Source organism: Corylus avellana, chromosome ca1, assembly GCF_901000735.1.
Source record: "Corylus avellana chromosome ca1, CavTom2PMs-1.0".
In the NCBI taxonomy this organism is placed as follows: domain Eukaryota; kingdom Viridiplantae; phylum Streptophyta; class Magnoliopsida; order Fagales; family Betulaceae; genus Corylus; species Corylus avellana.
In genome coordinates this window covers 7301228-7323910 of record NC_081541.1, presented here as the reverse complement: position 1 = coordinate 7323910, position 22683 = coordinate 7301228, and the positions used below count along the sequence as shown (strand labels likewise).

The 22683-nt window shown below is 36.9% G+C and overlaps 1 protein-coding gene and 1 pseudogene across 1 annotated transcript in view; one reads left to right on the top strand and one right to left on the bottom strand.

Annotated features, from left to right (window-relative positions):
* Positions 1-3714: 3714 nt before the first annotated feature.
* On the bottom strand, positions 3715-13681 carry LOC132174003 (nicotinamide adenine dinucleotide transporter 2, mitochondrial-like; annotated as a pseudogene).
* A 2286-nt stretch (positions 13682-15967) lies between these two features.
* LOC132167539 (LEAF RUST 10 DISEASE-RESISTANCE LOCUS RECEPTOR-LIKE PROTEIN KINASE-like 1.1) overlaps positions 15968-22683 on the top strand; it is a 9033-nt gene continuing 2317 nt past the window's right edge. Inside the window, exons 1-2 of the mRNA XM_059578544.1 lie at positions 15968-17241; positions 17614-17646. Coding sequence (XP_059434527.1) covers positions 16521-17241; positions 17614-17646 — 754 coding nt within the window. The 5' untranslated portion in view covers positions 15968-16520. The remainder of the gene's footprint in view (positions 17242-17613; positions 17647-22683) is intronic.

Sequence of the window (22683 nt, the reverse complement as noted above, 5' to 3'; positions counted from 1 at the left end):
AAGAAAACATTTTTTTTTTAATTTTTAAAAAAATTAATATATGTGCCACGTGTCGACGTCTGATTGGTCCACGTGTTAGTCCGTACAGTCAACTAATGGTCAACTAACAGATGGACTAATTTGGTCACTTATCAAAACCACATGGACCTCCTGTGATAAAAATGAAACCCTAGGGGGGAAAAAATAAAGTTGAAAAACCCCAGAGGGGTATGGAGTATTTAACCCTTCCGGAAAATACCTTCGTCGAAACCAGATTTTTCCGATTCAAAATATTGTGATTTGACGGAAACCTAGCCGGAAAAGTGACGCCGGAATGGGTGATTTAACCGATGGGTACTGTCGCCGGTGGGTTCTGTCGTCAGTGGGGTCTGCGTCGGTGGGTAGCCGCTTGAGGTGTATTGGGTGGTTTGTATTTTGACCGTATGAAACTTGAGGGTTTCAAAAAAGAAGCCCTCAAGTTTAAGCCAAACTCACCATCCAAAACGGTGAGTTTTATATCCTACGTGTCCAATATGAACACGTAGGATACAAAATTCTACTGAGGTGGACTTAAGTAAAACGGTGCGTTTAACTCAAATAACGAAAGTTAACAAAAATTAACGGTAGAGAGTTTTTTAGTAGTTTCGAGTGACTCAGGGACTAAATTTCCGAAAAAAATACCCAGGGAGTTTTTAATAAAAGCGCGTTTTCCTAAGGATTTTAGATATGATTTCCCATTTTTTTACTAGGAGAAGCTTACCTAACCAGTCTGAGTCCTGCTATGCGGCTGCCAAATTAGCGTCGGACATATATTAAAATAATAATTAAAAAAAAAAATTGTTATTTTTTTTTTGTTAGTTAAATTTTAATGAGTTAATATTTAATTTTTAATGCCTCAAAATTTGTTTTTGAATTCAAAACTAAAACTTAGGGGTGAAAGGTTAACCTTTTAGGGATGGTATCACCCAAAAGGGATTCGATCATCCTAAATTTGATGTTAATGTCTCAAATTTGGTGCTGATACCTCAAATTTGGTTCTAATACCTTAAATTTAGATTCCCCTTTAATATCTCCCTTCTTCAATTTTTTTTTTTTTTAAAAAAAAAAAAAAGAAAAAGAAGTAAGATGTCTGATGCTTGAGGCAGCCGGAAATCTCTATTCAATTGGTATATATGTAACTCATTCATTGTAGAGAAATATTGATACTCATAACAATTCTCTTTCCCAAAAGTTTAAACCGATAAAAAAAAACATTTGGTTCTAATACTTTATTAAATCACCACTTATCCTAAAAGCTTAAATTATTTACGGATGCTTTGACTAACTTTTGGTGCAGGGCTATTGCAAAGAAATTGCCCTAATCCTACTCCCAAGTATGAAAATATACCATCTTCTTTATTTATGGGAGGTCATTTTTCAAGGACTGTGTTGCCTACACGATGTAGCTTGTGTTATGCGAGCTCTCCGGCTAGTTAGTTTTTTTTTTTTTTCTTCTTTAAATCTCAGTTCCGCTTGACTCGTTTGAAGCCGAATTTTTGGACCAGTTGATTGGATTTTGGAGGTTCACTTCGAACCTCACGAATCAAATTAAAGGGAATCTCCGGTGGTAAAATTGATTTGCTAGCTCTGATCCTACTGGGGGATCTTTTGACTGTCACTTCACTGCTGCCGTATTGAGGTGACATCTCAATTTCCATAGTGACAGAAAAGAAATTTCAACGGCTCAGATAAGAAATGATTTGAATGGCTTTTAATACTTTAAGCCACTTTCCAATCCAACTTATTACCTTTACCCGAGTGAATTGAAAATAGGGAAAAATATAAAAAAGCCTGCCAAATTAACAGTCATTTTCGATTTACCCCCTGATGTTCCAAAAGTCATAAAGTAATCCCCCAAACTACCAAACTGTTGCATTTTGACCACTCCGTTAGTCAAAACCGTCAGTCTGGACAGAAACTACAAAACGACGTCGTTTGGTTACCGGTAAGTTACAAAAATGCCCTTCTATGTTTTTTTTTTTTTTAAGAAGGAGCAAAACGGCGCCGTTTTGCTTAGGGTAAGACATTAAAACTCAAAATCTCCCAACCCACGTAGCACAGGTCGTCCCCCTCACGCACAGCTTCGGTCATCCAGTCGATCGTGCCGGTCGTCCCCCTCATGCATAGGTCCCATCGTCCCGCAAAACCGAAAAAGCCACAAAACATTCCGTCCAAACAACCCAATTGGATCGTCTCCCAAAGCAAAGACCATGACAATACAGGGGATTCCAAATCCTAGACCCCAGCTAAGGTTGTCTTGTACATAGCTCATTATCATTACTGTTACTCCGCTGCCCGCACATACACCAAAGTACCACCAATTGAAGAATGAACTTTTGGATCTGCACTCGTCTGGATCTTGCCCATCAAACTGATCTGCCCCAAAAGCCTGAACACAAGGCTTGTGCCCCCCCTGCCCAATAGCTACTATATACAGAGATACAAAGAATAAGATTTCTTGGAGATGACTTTAAGAACCCAGTGTGATGGGGACGACCGGCACGATTGGCTGGATGACCGGAGCTGTGCGTGGGAGACGATCGGCGAAGGCTGTGCGTGAGGGGGACGACCTGTGCTACGTGGGTTGGGAGATTTTGAGTTTTAATGACTTACCCTAAGCAAAGCCGTTTTTTGCTTGGGTAAACGTAATTTCCACGGGCGTTTTCTTTCCATTCTTAAAAAAAAAAAATACGTACAAGGGCATTTTTGTAACTTACCCGTAACCAAACGACGTCGTTTTGTAGTTTCCATCCAGACTGACGGTTTTGACTAACGAAGTGGCCAAAATGCAATAATGTGGTAGTTTGGAAGGCTACTTTATGACTTTTGGAAGATCAGAGGGCTAAATCGAAAACGGCTGGTAGTTTGGAGGGCTTTTTTGTATTTTTCCCTTGAAAATATCAGGAAAATGAGGGATTAGAGGTATGTCATATTTGGGCACAAATTCATCAACTTTTTTTCTTCCATCATTCATCAAACAAAAAACACTCTCTAAAAAGCATTAACAAACGAAAATGTTTTAAAAATTGATGTGGTTTTTACATACATACCTACAACACATTCAATTTAGATTTTTGGGAAAAATATAAAAAAGCTCCCTAAACTATCAGCCGTTTTCGATTTAGCCCCCTAATGTTTCAAAAGTGATAAAGTAGTCCCCCAAACTACCAAACTATTGCATTGTGGCCACTCCGTTAGTCAAAACCGTTAGTTTGGATGGAAATTCAAAATGACGTCGTTTCGTTGGGGGGCTACTTTATCACTTTTTGAAACATTATGGGGCTAAAATGAAAACGGCGGGTAGTTTGGGGGGCTTTATTATATTTTTCCCCAAATTTTTTTTTTCATAAAAGGGCATTGTAGTAACTTACCCATAACAAAACGATGACATTTTGCAGTTTTCGTCCAAACTGACGGTTTTGACTAACGGAGTGGCCAAAATGCAATAGTTTGGTAGTTTGGGAGGCTACTTTATCACTTTTGGAACATTAGGAGGCTAAATAAAAAACGGCTGGTAGTTTGGGGGCCTTTTTTATATTTTTCCCTAGATTTTTTAAGGCCTAAGAAGTTTATTTTTGTGTAATTTCTCTCCCTTTTTTCAGCAGGACAAATTCAAGCTATGTGAGCATCTTTATTCTTGCAAAAAATTTCCCTAACGGTACAGAGGACAAAAAATTAGTCAATCACGGTCTTGCTGTTAGCCGGTCTAAGTTAATTGGGTTTTATGATTTGCCGCAAATAGGTTGTCATGCTCTCCCCCAGTGCATCCGTTTTGGTGGTGGGTCTATGAATGCTTCTTGTCGGGAGGTATAACCTGCTCCAAGAACCTATGAATCATTTCATAACTGGTAAACGTAATAACAGCAGACGGAGTGGTTCTCAACAGATTAGTTGCACAACCACGGTAAAAACCAGGAAGGCCTTCCTTTTGGAACACCTTCTTAACGCAATCGATAACCCCGGTGTATCGTGTAGAAATAAGTTGAACGTATGATCTTGTTTGTAGGAATCTCCCGTTAGGGTGGATATCCAATGGAAGACAAAAGCAACGTGATAATGAGAGAATGAATATTGACGTACGTTCTTCTCATTATCAAACTCTATTTATAGAGTTAGTATATGACTCTTCATCAAGAGTCACAACTTGTCACTTTATCATAACCTCCATGGAAGGTTGTGATTGGCTATGGGAATGACCACACTAGTTATGGTGTGATCACCCTTTAAACCATCATCTCCCACTTGATCACACTTTAACATTATGTAATCTAGTTGAACATTATCACCTTGGTACCAAATGTAATTTTTTATTCATGTCAACTCTCATCTGTTAAATTTACAGATCGGCATTAGATTATGACATTTTATAATGTATATACAATTTTGTCATCTTATCTAATCGCACCTTTTTCCATATATTTTCACACTGCTAATATATTAAGGTGACTTCATTTCGTTTTTAACCTAAACGAATGACATCAATTCTCAGTGGTAAGGAACACTGGTTCACACCTATTCCACAATTGACGATTTCAGCCATACACAAAACTATGTGCTGACCTGCACTGAGATTTCTTAATCAAGTGTTTCCTTGATACCTTTTATCAGTGTCTTTTACACTATAAGATCATATATATTACCAACTTGTAACATAATGTCTCTTGGTGAACCTTACATTTATGAAAGTTGTAATATTATTTCTTAAGTGTCTTCTGTCTATTACCTGACCAATTATTCCCCTTATAAAAACAGAATTGCACCAAAGCGTTCATTCAAGTGTCCCTGAATCCTTCCGCTTGTGCTTAAACATATATATAGCTACCACCTAGGTGTTTCTTAATCCCATTGTAGCTACATGCTCTTTGAATTTTTCCAAAGACAATCCTTTGGTGATAGGATCGGCTACCATCTCTGTTGAGGGTATAAATTCAATTTTAATTTCCCCTCTTTCCACTATATCTTGAATATAGTGATAATTTACATCAATATGTTTGCCTTTGGAGCTTTGTGCTCCACTTTTTATTAAAGAGATAGCAGACTTGTTATCACAAAACATATTGACTGGCTTACTGTTTAAACCTAAATTTAAACTTTCTACAAAGCGTCTAATCCACACTGCATTACTTATTGCTGTGCTGCATGATATATATTCAATTTCCATAGTGGATTTTGCAACGCAATTTTGTTTCTTGCTTAACCAAGAAATAGTTGTTCCACCAAACAAGAACACATATCCACTTGTTGATTTTCTATCATCAGCGTCTCCAGCAAAATCCGCATCTGTGAATCCTTTAATTTCTAGATCACTTATACCAAAACATAAGCCCATGTTTTTAGTGCCTTGTAAATATCTAAATATACGTTTTACTGCTTGCCAATGTGTCTTCCCTGGATTAGATTGATATCTGCTTAGTAATCCCCCCGCATAACAAATATCAGGTCTTGTAGTTGTCATTGCATACATGAGACTGCCCACAGCTTGGGCATAGGGGATAGATTCCATCTCTTGAATCTCTGTCTCATTTTGAGGACACATTGATTTATTCAAGTACTGACCTCTTGAAATAGGTGTTTTTAGAGGTTTACATTCATTCATATTAAACCTCTTAAGTATCTTTTCCAGATATTTTTCTTGATCCAAATATAATAATTTTAAATTTCTATTTCTAGAAATTCTTATTCCTAAGACATAGATAGCACTACCCATATCTTTCATTTCAAATTTGGATGACAAGAAGAATTTTATTTTATTTATTATATCTGGACAGTTACTAGTTAGCAGTATATCGTCTACATATAATGATAATATTGTTAATTTATTATTTCCATTACATATGTAAACACAGTGATCTAGTGGACTTACCTCGGAACCAATTTCTAGTATTGCTTGATGGAACTTCAAATACCATTGCCTCGAAGATTGTTTAAGTCCATATAATGACCTTTTTAATTTGTAGACTTTCTCTTCATGTCCAGTGACCTGAAATCCTTCAGGTTGTTGCATGTAAATTTCTTCTTTTAATTCTCCATTGAGAAAGGCTGTCTTAACATCTAACTGATGTAATTCCAAATCCATTAATGCTATAATGGACATGATAATCCTCACTGAAGCGAATTTTGCCACAGGTGAGTATGTGTCAACGAAGTCTACACCGGGTTGCTGAGTAAACCCTTTAGCCACCAATCTAGCTTTATACTTTTCAAGACTTCCATCAGCTTTGAATTTCTTTCTTAGAACCCACTTGCATCCAATTGCTTTTCTTTGGCTTGGCAATTCTGTGAGTTCCCACACATCATTTTTCTGAATTGATTCAAGCTCTTCTTCCATAGCTTTAATCCATTTTTCAGCATCATGACTACTTACAGCTTCTTTAAAATTTGCTGGATCTTCTTGCAAATTTATATCATCTGTACTTAGCACATAATGATCTTTGAGTGTGGTTATCGATTGCGTTAAGAAGGTGTTCCAAAAGGAAGGAGTAATTTGATTGGTGTTTTCTAGAAATGCAGCATCCCTGCTTTATCTGGATGGTAAAATCTATATCCACTACCGTTTTCTATATATCCTATAAATCTGCATTCCCATGTTTTACTTTCTAACTTATCCCTTAAGGGTTTTGGAATAAGTACATGTGCCTTACATCCCCACACTTTGAGGTTGTAAAAATCTGGTTTTATGCCTGTCCAATATTCATAAGGGGTAAAAGGTTTTGATTTGGTTTTTATTCTATTAAGAATATATGCTGCAGTGGATAAAGCCTCACCCCAAAAATGAGTGGATAACTCAGCATATGCCATCATGGATCTTGTCATATCCATTAAAGTTCTATTCCTTCTTTCTGCAATCCCATTTTGTTGAGGCTTATAAGGCATTGTATATAAATGTCTTATTCCACTTTCTCTGCAGAAGGAATCCATGGCTTCATATTCACCTCCCCTATCATTATTCAAGTTTTTTATGAACCTTCCCAATTGTTTTTCTACCTCTAATTTATATTCTTTAAATTTTTCAATTGCTTCAGATTTATGTTTGATAAGGTAGATATGTCCATATCTTGAATAATCATCTGTAAAGGTAATAAAGTATTCCATTCCTCTATGTGTTTTAGTTCTTAAAGGACCACATATGTCAGAATGAATTACTTCTAATAATTCTGATGATTTCCAGTGTTTTGAAAAAGATTTACTAATCATTTTTCCCTTAATACATGATTCACATATATTAAAATCTTCATAATTAATCCTAGGTAGTAATCCACTCTTACTCATTCTTTTCATTTTATTTTTGTTAATGTGGCCTAATCTTAAATGCCATAAGAAAGAACTATCTTCAGACACATATGAATACTGTGAAATGGGATTTTTATTATCAACCTTGAGTAAATACATATTGTCTATCTTTACACCTTTAACAGATAATTTTCCCTTACAAATATAGACCTTCCCAGATTTAAACTTAATCCCATATTCTTTGCTATCTAATACGGGAACAGATATTAGATTTCTCCGGATATTTGGCACATATAAAACATTATGTAAAACAACGGAAGACCCTTTAACAGAAATCTTACATTTTCCTTCGCCTAGCACATCACTGTAAGTATTGTTGCCCATGTACACTCTGTGTTCTCCGACCTTTTTCTCTTTGAAATCTAGGAAGAATTCTCGGTCTCTTGTAATATGTCTTGTTGCTGCCGAGTCTATCCACCAAGAATTTGAAGTCGGTTCTGCCATCATCACTTCAGTAATGGTCATTGCTATTTCTTTCTGTTTCTTGTCACCGTTGTTCTTTGGACAATTTGCCTTGAAATGCCCCATTTTTCCACATTTGTAACATGCTCCTTTGATTTTATTTTTACCTTTCGGCTTACCTTTCCATTTCTTTTTGAACTTTCTTGGCTTGCCTTTGTATGCTGGAGCACGTGAAGTCTGAGTATTGATTTGAGCCATCATGAGGTTGCTGGATTGTCCTTCTCTCCTTCTTCTTTTCATCCTTTCTTCTTCTAATACAAGCAAAACTGGTAAGGAAATTATAGATATTTCTTTTCCATTATGGGTTAGTGATGTTACCACATGTTCCCAAGATAAAGGAAGACCATTAAGTATTGTGGTTACTTGCATTTTGTCGGATATTGGATGTCCGACAGATGCAAGTTCATTTGCAATGAGTTCCATTTGGTTTACAAAGTCGCCCACATAGTCATCCTCACTCATACGTGCACTATTATATTTATCTAATAATAGTTGTATATGAGTGTCAGACCTAGGGCCATACTTTTCCTCTAATGCTTCCATTATTTCCTTAGCAGTCTCGTATCTTTCAAAAAGTGGGATGATATTATCTTTCATGCTATGGAGGAGAGTGGCCTTTGCCATTAGGTCATCTTCCATCCATTTTTCCTTCTTCTTGACAGCATCATCATTTTTCTCATCTTCTACTTCAGGTCTTTTTGATGTGAGAGTGTGAAAAGTTTTCTCATGCGTCAGTACATAAGAGATATGTCGTTTCCACATTCAAAAATTGATTCCATTAAGGCTTTCGACCTTTGAGGAATCTATACTGCTTTTAATAGCCATTTTATAATGTGGATACGATAAACTTTTAATACAAATACAAATATTTGTTTACTATAACTGTAATGTTTCAGATATTGCATACATACACACCAATAGAGAAATTAAAAATGTATTTCTAAGTTATTACAAACCAACAAATAAAAATAGATAAGTTTATTTATTTTTATTTTTGAGATCAGTCGTCTCTAGGATAGGTCAGCCTTGCCTGATAATCATTCATGCAAGCCCTGTAATACGGACGGTTTGGAACTACCGGTATGAACTGGTCACCTCTTGGTGGAAGTGCGTATCGATTGCTGCCCATTGGCCACAAATCCCTTGGACTTTGCTCAACTGTCCTTATGATCCTCAAAGGACGTGGACCCCTCAAGTGTCTATCACTTGAAATCTCGAATTGAGCCAAATCTGGTACAGTGAACGCCACTTCCTTATGCTCTGTAGGTGACAGCCAACACGGACGAAAAAACCTCCGATTAGATTGTCTCTGACCTTGATGAGAAGACTCACCCCTTTCCCAATTATATTTTTGGGAATTATAATTTGAAAACCCTGTAATACTCTTGCCCCTCAAATTAGCTTTCCAATGCTTTTGAAATGAGTTAAATCGGAGCTGTATTGAGTGAGAACGGGTCAAAAAAGTACCTTGAGGTCGAAAATGGTGAAATTTGCGGTACTGATGGGCTGAACCGGGTCGGATCCAACCGGAGTTGGGCGGGCCGGGTCTTCGGGCGTGCCACGCGCCCGTCACGCGCTGCACGGGTCTGGCGCGTGGTGGGTTGAACACGCATGCTGGATCAGCGTTCCGGGTTGGATCGGATCTCCGGGTCAAATCGGGGCTCAGTGTAGCAATCCGGGTCTCGGGTCGGTTCTGACCCGATTGTACTAGGTTGAAAATGGGCTTGACCCGATTGGGCTTGGGCCCTTTTTACTTGGGCTTGGGCTCTCAGTACATATTTTCGGGCCGTATGCTTCCACTTGGGCCCGGTTCGGGTCACTTCTTGGGTCGGGTTTTGAAAATCCGAAACGGTGTCATTTTTGGATTTATCCAAAACGACGTCGTGTCGTTTTTTACGCCCCTGCTCGAGAGTTCGAATTTTGGGGTCGTTTCGGTGTGAAACGACGTCGTCCCGAATAGGACTGTAGGCGCCCTCCGCTGAGAACGAAACAGCGTCGTTCCTTTGAAGGGGAACGACGTCGTTTGGAGAAGATGGGGCGCGCCCCTTTGGAGACGCCGAAACGGCGTCGTTCCAAGGGGCTGTAATGCGCGCCCCTGGGTCAGACGCCTGAACGGCGTCGTTCCAGTTAAATGGAACGGCGCCGTTTGGGATACCTGATGCAGGGGTGTTCTTTCCCCTCTCACTGTTGATCAAAACGGTGTAGTTTTGATCAACAGTGGTTTTTTCTCCAGAAAAACTCCCGAAACAGCAATTTTGAGCAGAAAAAATTCCAGAATTATTTTCTAAAAAATCAGAATTTTTTATTTCATCAATCCTAGAATTATTTTCTAAAAAATCAGAATTTTTTATTTCAACAACCCTAGAATTATTTTCTTCCCAAGAATTATTTCCTTCCCAAGAAGAATCAGAAACCGCACCTTTGGTTGGGGATGATTCACCAACGACGTCAAAACCAGGAGGCGCAGAATTTTGGCTTTGAAGATCCACCGAAGGAGATGCATGAAACGGAGTTGCAAAGAATTCCTTCCAGTATTTTTGTTCCAGTAAATAGCATTTCTTCAAAGTTTCAAAATCTCCCGTAAATTTTGATCCACCAACAGTAACTTTGAGAAGTTCTTCATGTGGGTTTGAGATTATCAAATGTAGATTGTAGAATGCCACAGAAGATGCCAATCCTAAACTTTGTCTGTTGATGGTTTGTAGAATTTCCTTCATGTACTCCCTGTTTTCTTCATCAGAATCTGGTTTTTCTTCTTTGTCTTCCATAACCTTAACGCTCTGATACCACTGTAGAAATAAGTTGAACGTATGATCTTGTTTGTAGGAATCTCCCGTTAGGGTGGATATCCAATGGAAGACAAAAGCAACGTGATAATGAGAGAATGAATATTGACGTACGTTCTTCTCATTATCAAACTCTATTTATAGAGTTAGTATATGACTCTTCATCAAGAGTCACAACTTGTCACTTTATCATAACCTCCATGGAAGGTTATGATTGGCTATGGGAATGACCACACTAGTTATGGTGTGATCACCCTTTAAACCATCATATCGGACTTCAGTATTTCTGGCCTGCCCTTGCTCTTGCATCCGGGAACGCACTACCTGATTATTTGGATTTCAATACAACAGAAACAGAGAGTGAGAGAACTGGAAATGAAGAGTTTCTTGGGCAATTGGCCATACACTGCAGTTTAGCAAAAGAAGAGTCCAGCCAAATGTACCTCGTGTGGGTAAGTCATCACGGAGGCAAACACTTTTGCCACTGCAGAGGCAATAGCAACGCTCCCAGGACTCAACTTATCAACTGTTGTGTTACCTGACAATTTCAAATTTATATGATCAGCACCAACTAAATGTAGGAAAACACACAAGATTCCGGTATATGCAACCAGTCAAAGAAAAAAACAAACCATCAGTACCCCTTTTTGCCATATAACTCTTGATCGTTTCATATGCTGGAAATTGAATTGCAACATGACTTATCCCAGCCAATGAAGGAAGAATGCCACTGTATCAAACCACAATATTATCATCACAACTTAAAAAATAGGGCATGAAGATTTTGCTTTGTCAAATTAGCAAAATGGGTCTCAACCATTCCAATCAACTATTACTTATAACCAGCTGAAGTAAAGACTAGATAGCTGCTTGACTCGCCAAACATACTATGTTTTAAAGATTGCGAACCAGATACTAGATATGTGCAAATTTACATACTACATATTAAATTAAGGATGAACATACCTATACAATCCCCGAATGCCTTCCTCGTCTGCAATTCTTGTCAAAGCAGAAAGCATGCTTTTGTAAGGAACCACGTCCTGCCTCATTCCCTGTGTCTGCATGAAAATGAAAAACAAATGAACATCCAGAACAACACCACAATGACATGAAACAAAATGTGAAATGCAAGAAACCATGGGTATTACCAGCCATATCATGGCAATAGATTGAAACATCATTTTATCAAAGACAAAACATTTCCTGAACCAGGTTTTCAAGCACAGAATCATCAGGTAATATCTAAGATTTTAAGACCACTTTTAAACAATATTCTTAAAGGACAAGGTTATCACCCATTTTGAGACCCCTAGGTCTTAGCTTCGGTGGAAAAAGGGCAGGACAGAGTAGCATAGGTCACAGGTGGAATTCTTACCGACCAATAAAAACAATGCTAACATCCACTTTAATCAGCCACAATTCAATAAATATGCAAAAAGAAAAATATCCATGGAAAAATTGATTTTGGGAACAAAAGGGGGTGATTTAGGGGATGAGAGTATTAAATAATAGGTAACAGAAAGGAATCAAATTAAGGCAAAGGGATCACTAGCAAATCAACAAATAAACTCTGTTGCCCGTCCTACCATTTCATGCTTAATCAGCCCTTCATTCCAATATCGCAGGTTGTAAATTACAAGGATTATAGCTAACATAATCTTTAGGGAGAAGAGAGAGAGAGAGAGAGAGAGAGAGAGAGAGAAAGGATCAACCATTGCAATTTGCAAGCATATCTTGAGAAAAAAAAAAAGTTGGCAATGCAAACATTGAGTAAAGTGGGCGACGGTTAAATGAATCTTGCAAATTTGGCTTCGATTTTACTAATCCAATAATTATTAGTTCCATCTATCAATCACCACAGGCCTCAGATGCCTATGTTCGACTATTCAAAAAGATATTGAATGACAATTCCTAGCAGCCCTCCACAGAATCTGGCCAATTCTAAAGAAACATAGAAAAACATAAAGATTAAGGTGGTTCGGCATATCGCTTACATCCACTCACTAAAGTCTCAATAGGTTACATATTCCCTTGATTTATAATTTGAGTACACTGCTCTATTTATAAGGCTTTACATATGATTTGAAATATTTCAAATACAATCATATCCCTTAAATCAGGGTTAACAAATATTATCTCAATCCCTTGATTTTGGGAATACAAATCAATATTTATTACCAAGGATTTATATCCTTAACATGCCCCTGCAAGATGAACGGTCCGTTAGCGATCGTTGATCTTGAACATCGAGTGGCTAGAGTTGATAACGCCTAATTAAAAGATCGGCTGCTCTTGAACTTGAACTTCGGCGACTGTGGCCGGAATTTGAACATTGGCAACTTTTTGGCCGGAATCGGTTACTTTGACTGAAATTTTGACATCGGCAACTGTGGCCGGAATGAGCCAACTATGGGCCAAAACATCTGCCTCTTTGGGCTTTTTTTTTTTTTTTTTTCTTTTTTTTAACTCACAAATTTCTTTCTTTTTTTTTTTCTTTTTTTTGCAAGTAATGGACCTCATAGATCGTTTTCTTCTCTGATACATGTTAAAATCAGAAAGAAAACAATTAGAGGAGAAAAATGAAGCAAAGAAAATAAAAAATTGCAATCCAGGATCTAACAATTGGCGTTAGCCTGTTTGCTTTGATACCATATAGAAACATATAATATGATAAATGAAGGAAATAGAAAAATACACAAAGATTAAGGTGGTTCAGCATATCGCCTACATCCACACACTAAAGCCTCAATAGGTTACATATTTCCTTGATTTATAATTTGAGTACACTGCTCTATTTATAGAGCTTTACATATGATTTGAAATATTTTAAATACAATCATATTCCTTAAATCAGGGTTAATAAATATTATTTCAATCCCTTGATTTAGAGAATACAAATCAATATACTGTATTTTGATATATTTGGAGGGACTTACAAACATAAGCACACCCAACTTACTTGTAGTCTGGTCTTAACAACCTACAGTGGATTTGTTAAAAGGGCAGTGGCAGCTCCAGCACTCGCAGCAGCTATCATATGTGCACCAATCGAGAGTTCATTCCCGCTATTCCCTATTAAAGGGAAACAATGAATTGAAAAAGAAATCAACCAAACAACCCATTAAAATTCAAGTCTTCTTAACTCAAAAGTTGATCTAATGGTTTGTGGACATTGCCACATCAAACCAATTGTATGTAAGTAGAGGATGGAAGTTGAGTATCTAGCATTACCTCTTTTCTTCAAATAACTGTTGTGCCAAATACTACCTAAATTAATAGATAATATTTAGTATGTTTTAACTCGCAAATGCACAAGATCAAAACAATAGTATAGTACAGCAAGTACAAGGTCAAATCCACGGAGATTGTAATTTTATTTAGAATTAATTAAAAATATCAATTTGTCACTGAATTGATATTGTGAAAAATAAATAAAAAGATATAAAGATAAAAGTAAAGGTAAAGGTAGGGCTTTGATATCCACCGCCAATCATACTTAGATAATATAACAATATGCCAATGATCCAATCATATTATGAATGCTTAATGTTTGCCAACCTAAGGGTATGTGTGTCTACCCTTTAAGCTATTGATCTCCCTAAGTAATGAATTAGGCATCGGTGTCTACTCTAATTCTTTTCTTTCTTAAAGGATTTAGTATGGGTGTCTACTAAATTGTTTTTAAGAAAGCATAAATCTATGGAAATTGACAAACACATGGTGGCTAGGGCATGAGTGTCTACTCCTAGTTCCCCATGTTGATTAATCCAAGAATCCGGTTGTGAATATCTTGTATTACTCTTATTAAACCCAGGACTCGGTCATCCAAATTGATTTAATTAACTAATCCATATCATATGCATATAATGGCCAATCACATACATATGAGGAATTCAAGAAAACAGGAATTAATCAAGTTAAGCAACACAATATGATTATTACAAAAGCGCCAATATTGAAATATGAAATAAACATAATTAGGGCTTCAATCTAACCCTTCTTCAGAGTTAGTTACACATAATTAAAATAAAATTAAAAAGAAAAGGGAAAGAAAAAACCGAAAACCGCTCCTAGAAGTAGCCTCTAATTCCTCTCCCCAAAGTTGTCTCCTTCCAATTGTCTCTAATTGAATTGTGAGGCTTAATAGTCTATTTATAGGGCTTAGGAGAGTCCTAGAAGCCCTAGTAATCCTAGGAATTTCGGAGATTTAAGTCCAAGTCCAATTAGGATAAAGAAAACTTAAGTTCAAATCGGAATAGGATTCGCCCAGAATTACGGTCCTAACTTGTGGCGTGATTTTGGCATTGCGGCTCTCCTAATTAGGAAAATACTATTTCACAATGATTTGTATAATTTTGAGTTAGCTTTCCAATGCCGCTTGAATCACCTCAATCGAATATTTGAGCTGAAAGTTATGGTCAAAATAACGAGACGTATGCAGAATCTAATTTTGAATCCAATCCGATTTTGACTCCAATTTGAAAAATTCCGATTTAATCCTTTTTTTTTATTTGATTAAACTTAACCCTGATTGGCTAAGCTTAACCATATCTTCTAGGTCTTCCCAATTTTCCCTTTAAGCTTAGAATTTTTCAGAAACATTTTCTTTTCTTCCAAAAACCTAAAAAACAAAGAAAATACAGAAATGAAGTAAAATATCATGAATTAACTAAAACTAAAGGATTAAACATATAAGTTAAGGGCTAAAAATATGAATATTTTGGTACTTAACAATAACGTTGTGAGTGGGGCCTCTTGTCCTAACAACTTGCTTGAGCATAGGTTTTGAAAGTAATGATATAAGGAGGACTAGAATCCTCCAAATTCTGATGTAACTTTTAAAATTATCATTAAATTTGATATGGTCATTATTGAATTTCGATCTATTGGTAATTTTAAAAGATACTTTACATTTGGAAGAACTCTAAAAGGACTATAGTCCTCCTAATCCCTTGTTTTAAGGACATAGTTGACTTGTCAAATTATGACTAATGTTGATTAATGGATGTGATTCTTGTTTTCTTAACATGGCGCCCATGAATACTTGAATTCTGTCTCAGATACTAAATAGAAAAGCATGTAGTAGGGAAGCATATGATTTTCAAATGTTAAGAATATACGCCATATGCGTGACAGTTTTAGATTGAGTTATCCTTTCCTCATATTATAATTGAAATTGTTGCATTATTAAACCCAGTTGTCTGTTTTATTTAGAGAGAGAGCACCCAGAAAATAAAAGAATGCCAAGTATTACTTCACCATCATTGTGTTTCCTGCTTGTCAATACGTTCTGTTTACCCCGTCTCCTACAGAAAAGCTGATTGTTTGATTAACGTAAATTAACTTGGTACCCACCACGTTAAGACTTTTCAAAGACGCCAAATGCTTGTCGTCTTTAAACGCTTTTGCTTTTCTTTCCACGCCACCCCAAACTTTTCCCAAAGATAGTGGACCATATATCAATTTCTTTTGTTTTATTACTTGAAAGACGCGTTATACAATAATCACCACCATAGTCTAATCTTCTTCACCTTTATTCAAAGGTTCACACGAGAATTAGAGAGGCAATACATGGGTTATCACTCATGATATATCTTTTTCGTTTTGGTTTTAGTCCATCAGAATTTTTGGATGGTCAGAGGTTTTGAAGAGTCAAGGAGTCAAGTCTTTGTAATGCGGGTCAATAAGGAAGATGGGTAGGAAAATCCCTCACCTCAGTACCATCTTCGGCTGTGGTATTAAGAAATTTCCGAAATCACAGACCAGTTATCACTTGCTCTAATCTCAGCCTTGTATTACAAGTCTTCCATATCCATTTTCCAAGTCAACTACCGTGTTAAACTGATTAACTAAATGTTATATAGTGAAGAAACAAGGAAAGAAGTTATTTCAATTTAGAGCAACAAGTTGTTGGTGGTGTTGTTTGTTTTCTCCGGTACTGAATTGGGAATTCTGGTATATATGGCTTCTGTCTTTCTGTTCGTTTTCTTTCTTCTCTCACATCTCCTGCTGCTTTACTCCGCTGAAGCAGAAGTGAGATACACCAAAAAATGTCCACTCTTTCCCTGTGGAAATCTGGGCGCCCTTGGCTTTCCATTCGCCAATAGAACAAACCCAGAATGCGGTGTTTTCACAATAGAGTGCCGGGATAATGCGCCTCCAATGATCCAACTGGAGGACCGTGGAAGACAATATGAAGTTCTAAGTATCTCTCCGGATAACACCACCATACGTATCAAATACGAATGGCCTGGGGAGCAGCTGCAGCACCCTGCAGCCCCTGCTCCCGATGAATGTGAATTCTTACATAATCTGACTTTTCACAGCTCTTCGTTCGTCTCTTTTGAATTTTCCCCCAACCAGACCTTTTTTAATTGCAATCGCACTCTCAATATTTCTCACCCAACAAATTTTAAAAAGATTAGTTGCAATGACCATGATATCTACTATAATGGTTTAAGCGATAGTTTTCCCACTTCTCTCTCTGGATGTTCAATTATTCAGCTCCCAAAGATTCCGAACCTAAATCCTCTGGCAGATTATGATAACCCGTTTGAACTTTTAGCCGTTGAGTTCGACCTTAAACCAAATGTCTCTGATGCATGTTACCGATGTTACCGAAGAGGAGGTCGATGTAGGCCCGACGACAAGGGGGAACTTGATTGTCTGGTTCCGGAGAAAGGTATAAACGTAGGAATAACAACAATATTTGGGGATACACATATACATTCATTCATGAAAATGCATACAAATTTCTTTTTCCTTTTACGTTGTATTTATTCCTAACACGTGCTGCTCTATTTCTGTTCCATGCCATAATCCCCTCCTATAAAGCGATAGCTTTAGCTGATTTGGATCAGTGTCAAATTTAGATTATGAGTAAAAGTAATAACTCTGTTGCAATGAAACCCATATCAGATACATATGATCTGGTTTTTGACATTTCTTTCTTACTAACCTTGTTAAGGGATTCAAAGGCTGCCAATTTAGCTGCTTCACTTCATTCCTCATTGTTTAAACTAACATTTTTTTATGTTTGTCTCTTCTGTTGCAGAGAATCACACAAAGCCAATAGCCATAGGATTAGGTGAGATACCTCTTCAATCAAATTTCTTGTTGAAAATTGTTATTCACTTGTGATTGGACAGCCTATGGGAATAAAATTATTCCATATTAAAGTAGTATTATGTTATTCATCACATCTAAGTTGCAGTTCCAAGCCTTTTATATTTTCTCCTCCACTGAGTGTGGCTAGTTGTCAAAGTTTTAGCTTTAGAGCACTAAATTTGTAATTTTCATGCAACGGCAAATTTTCCGTCTGCCATCTAATGGCTCCTTTTGTCCAAGGCTATGTCCTAGATGCTGGCCAGGTTCAAATGCCAAAAGTGAATGATTAGGATACTATCACAACACTTGTAAAGAAGTAGTCAATTTTTCAAACTTGTGTCTTTCATGCGTAAGTTCTATTGTGTAACCTTCAATAGAAATTTTTTCAATCTCATGAATTTCCTCCATTGCTTCTTGTCAGTTGACACTTAACTCCTTCCTTTACTCTGCTTTAGGTGTCGGATGTTCAGCCATCTTCATAATAATTTGCGCTTTCTTTATTATGCGGCATCATTATAAGAAAAAATATGCTTCTTTAAACATGCTGGCAAAGAATGCTAATTCTGATCCATCCTCAAGATCAGACCTGGAAGGGGGGAGTCTCTACTATGGAGTCCCTGTTTACTCCTACAGCGACCTTGAAGAATCCGATCGCACCGAGTTATACACTCCGGGACGCACGAATCAACCTTTAAGGACAACGCTCTTGCGTGATTCTATAGCACATTGTGAGATCTTTCCATACTCTACTTTTTATCTCTTGTATTTTAGTTATTTTATTGTTAATTTTTAGATTGCAATGATTTTATATCAATGAGAATTTGTGCACCATCCAAAATTATTTCCAACACGTACTACGATTGTGGCTCGAGGGAGACCAGAGAATCCTCTTCCTCCCTAAAAGCTTCAACCCTCCACCTCGTAAAGAGGGAAACAAAGATACGGCATCGGCATGCTCACGCAAATCCAAATTAATCTTGCACTAGCACGTACTATTGTGTATAACTTGTTCATCAAATTTTAGCTCATCAAATTTTAGCTCAATTTTATTTTAAAAAAATTACAACTTCTTTTTTTTTTTTTTTTTTAACTACTAAAAAAATAGGTATTATCTCATTCTCTATTTTAGTTATACTTCACTATTTTTTTTTTTTTTTTCTACAATCATAATTTTTAAAATGAGAGGAGAGAATGATCTAATAAAGAAAGAATCTCCTTCGATTTTGTTGGGTGTACCATGCTCAACAAATTTGTTTGAGCACTATAACATCTAATTTTTTTTTTTAACTAAAATGACTAGCGATTGTTAAATTACCACTTTTTTCAAAGAAAAATGTTAGGAGTATTAAATTTTTTACTAAGAGAAGCGTACCTAACTGGTATATATGTAACTTATTCATTGAAGAGAAATAAAACAATTAATTAAAATAAATGTAACGGGTACCAATGAATAAGCTACACATTAATTTGATAAGCCTCGATTTCTTGGTAAAAAATTTGATACTCATAGCATTTCTCTTTTCCAAAAGCTTAAGCTGATAAGAATAAATAATCATTTAATCTTTACTTTAACTCTTTCACTCATATGTGGGCTCAAACTCCTTTTTAATAAGTGATGTCCAACACATAAAATATTTAGTATAAATGGAGGTAATTTGACGGAGTCAAGGTTCATTCTCAAAACTTTTGACTTTGATACTTTGTTAAATCACCACCTATCCTAAAAACTTAAATTAATGTACATATACTTCGACTAACTTTTGGTGCAGGGTTAGCTAGTCCAAAGAAATTGCCCTAATCCTCCTCCCAACTATGGAAATATACCATCATCTTTATTTATGGGAGGTCATTTTTCAAGGACTGAGTTGCCTATACGATGTAGGTTGTGTTATGCGAGCTCCGGCTAGTTTTTTCTTTTTTTTTTCTTTAAATCTCAGTTCCGCTTGACTCGTTTGAAGCCAACTTTTCGGATCTATTGATTGGAGGTTCACTTCGAACCTAACGAATCACATTAAAGGGAATCTCCGGGGGTAAAATTGATTTGCCAGCCCTGATCATATTGGGATCTTTTGACCGTCAATTCACTGCTGACGTATTGAGGTGACATCTCAATTTCCACAGTGACAGAAAAGAAATTTCAATGGCTCAGATAAGAAATGATTTGAATGGCTTTTAATACTTTAAGCCACTTTCCAGTCCGACTTATTACCTTTACCCGAGTGAATTGAAAATATCAGGAAAGGGGGGATTAGAGGTATGTCATATTTCGGTACAAATTCATCAACTTTTTTTCTTCCATCATTCATCAAACCAAAAACACCCTCTAAAAAGCATTAACAAACGAAAATGTTTTAAAAAATTGAAGTGGTTTTTACATGCATACCTACAACACATTCAATTTAGAATTTTTAAGGCCTAGCAAGTTTATTTTTGTGTAATTTCTCTCCCTTTTTCAGCAGGACAAATTCAAGCTAATTGAGCATCTTTATTCTTGCAAAAAATTTCCCTAACGATACAGAGGACAAAAAATTAGTCAATCACTGTCTTGCTGTTAGCCGGTCTAGGTTAATTGGGTTTTATGATTTGCCGCAAATAGGTTGTCATGCTCTCCCCCAGTGCATCCGTTTTGGTGGTGGGTCTATGAATGCTTCTTGTCGGGAGGTATAACCTGCTCCAAGAACCTATGAATCATTTCATAACTGGTAAACGTAATAACAGCAGACGGAGTGGTTCTCAACAGATTAGTTGCACAACCACGGTAAAAACCAGGAAGGCCTTCCTTTCGGAACACCTTCTTAACGCAATCGATAACCCCGGTGTATCGGACTTCAGTATTTCTTGCCTGCCCTTGCTCTTGCAACCGGGAACGCACTACCTGATTGTTTGGATTTCAATACAACAGAAACAGAGCGTGAGAGAACTGGAAATGAAGAGTTTCTTGGGCAATTGGCCATACACTGCAGTTTAGCAAAAGAAGAGTCCAGCCAAATGTACCTCGTGTGGGTAAGTCATCACGGAGGCAAACACTTTTGCCACTGAAGAGGCAATAGCAACGCTCCGAGGACTCAACTTATCAACTGTTGTGTTACCTGACAATTTCAAATTTATATGATCAGCACCAACTAAATGTAGGAAAACACACAAGATTCCGGTATATGCAACCAGTCAAAGAAATAAACAAACCATCAGTACCTCTTTTTGCCATATAACTCTTGATCGTTTCATATGCAGGAAATTGAATTGCAACATGACTTATCCCAGCCAATGAAGGAAGAATGCCACTATCAAACCACAATATTATCATCACAACTTAAAAAACAGGGCATGAAGATTTTGCTTTGTCAAATTAGCAGAATGGGTCTCAACCATTCCAATCAACTATTACTTATAACCAGCTGAAGTAAAGACTAGATAGCTGCTTGACTCGCCAAACATACTATGTTTTAAAGATTGCGAACCAGATACTAGATATGTCCAAATTTACATACTACATATTAAATTAAGGATGGACTTACCTATACAATCCCCGAATGCCTTCCTCGTGTGCAATTCTTGTCAAAGCAGAAAGCATGCTTTTGTAAGGAACCACGTCCTGCCTCATTCCCTGTGTCTGCATGAAAATGAAAAACAAATGAACATCCAGAACTACAACCACAATGACATGAAACAAAATGTGAAATGCAAGAAACCATGGGTATTACTAGCCATATCATGGCAATAGATTGAAACATCATTTTATCAAAGACAAAACATTTCCTGAACCAGGTTTTCAAGCACAGAATCATCAGGTAATATCTAAGATTTTAAGACCACTACTAAAACAATATTCTTAAAGGACAATGTTATCACCCATTTTGAGACCCCTAGGTCTTAGCTTTGGTGGAAAAAGGGCAGGACAGAGTCGCATAGGTCACAGATGGAATTCTTACCGTCCAATAGAAACAATGCTAACATCCACTTTAATCAGCCACAATTCAATAAATATGCAAAAAGAAAAATATCCATGGAAAAATTGATTTTGGGAACAGAAGGGGGTGATTTAGGGGATGAGAATATTAAATAATAGGTAACAGAAAGGAACCAAATTAAGGCAAAGGGATCACTAGCAAATCAACAAATAAACTCTGTTGCCCGTCCTACCATTTCATGCTTAATCAGCCCTTCATTCCATTATCGCAGGTTGTAAATTAAAAGGATTATAGCCAACACAATCTTGAGGGAAAAGAGAGAGAGAGAGAGAGAGAGAGAGAAAGGATCAACCATTGCAATTTGCAAGCATATCTTGAGCCAAAAAATAAGTTGGCAATGCAAACATTAAGAAAAGTGGGCGACGGTGAAATGAATCTTGCAAATTTGGCTTCGATTTTACAAATCCAATAATTATTAGTTCCATCTATCAATCACCACAGGCCTCAGATGCCTATGATCCTCTATTCAAAAAGATATTGAATGACAATTCCTAGCAGCCCTCCACAGAATCTTGAGCAGGCCAATTCTGAAGAAAAAGATACTGTATTTTTATATATTTGGAGGGACTTACAAACATAAGCACGCCCAAGCCCAACTTACTTGTAGTCTGGTCTTAACAACCCACAGTGGATTTGTTAAAAGGGCAGTGGCAGCTCGAGCACTCGCAGCAGCTATCATATGTGCACCAATCGTGAGTTCATTCCCGCTATTCCCTATTAAAAGGGAAATGAAAAACGCTATGCCGACTCTAAAAACTTGTTTATCACAATTTATGCAGAATTAATACTATGAAGCAATAAACAATTCAATCACCCAAAATATATAAAATAATAAAGAGGTAGACACAGATATTTTGGTTATGAAAATGAAACCTTTTAGAAACTGATTTAAAAGTAAAACCTCTCCGAAGCAGCCAAATTCAGAAAATCACTATCAAAAGATTATCCAGAGATTACGGACACTCGGGACACTTGCAACCCTTTGCAAGACCTTGGTTCTGTAAGATCGAGAAGCCTACAACTCGTCTACTTGCTCACAATCTTCTTCA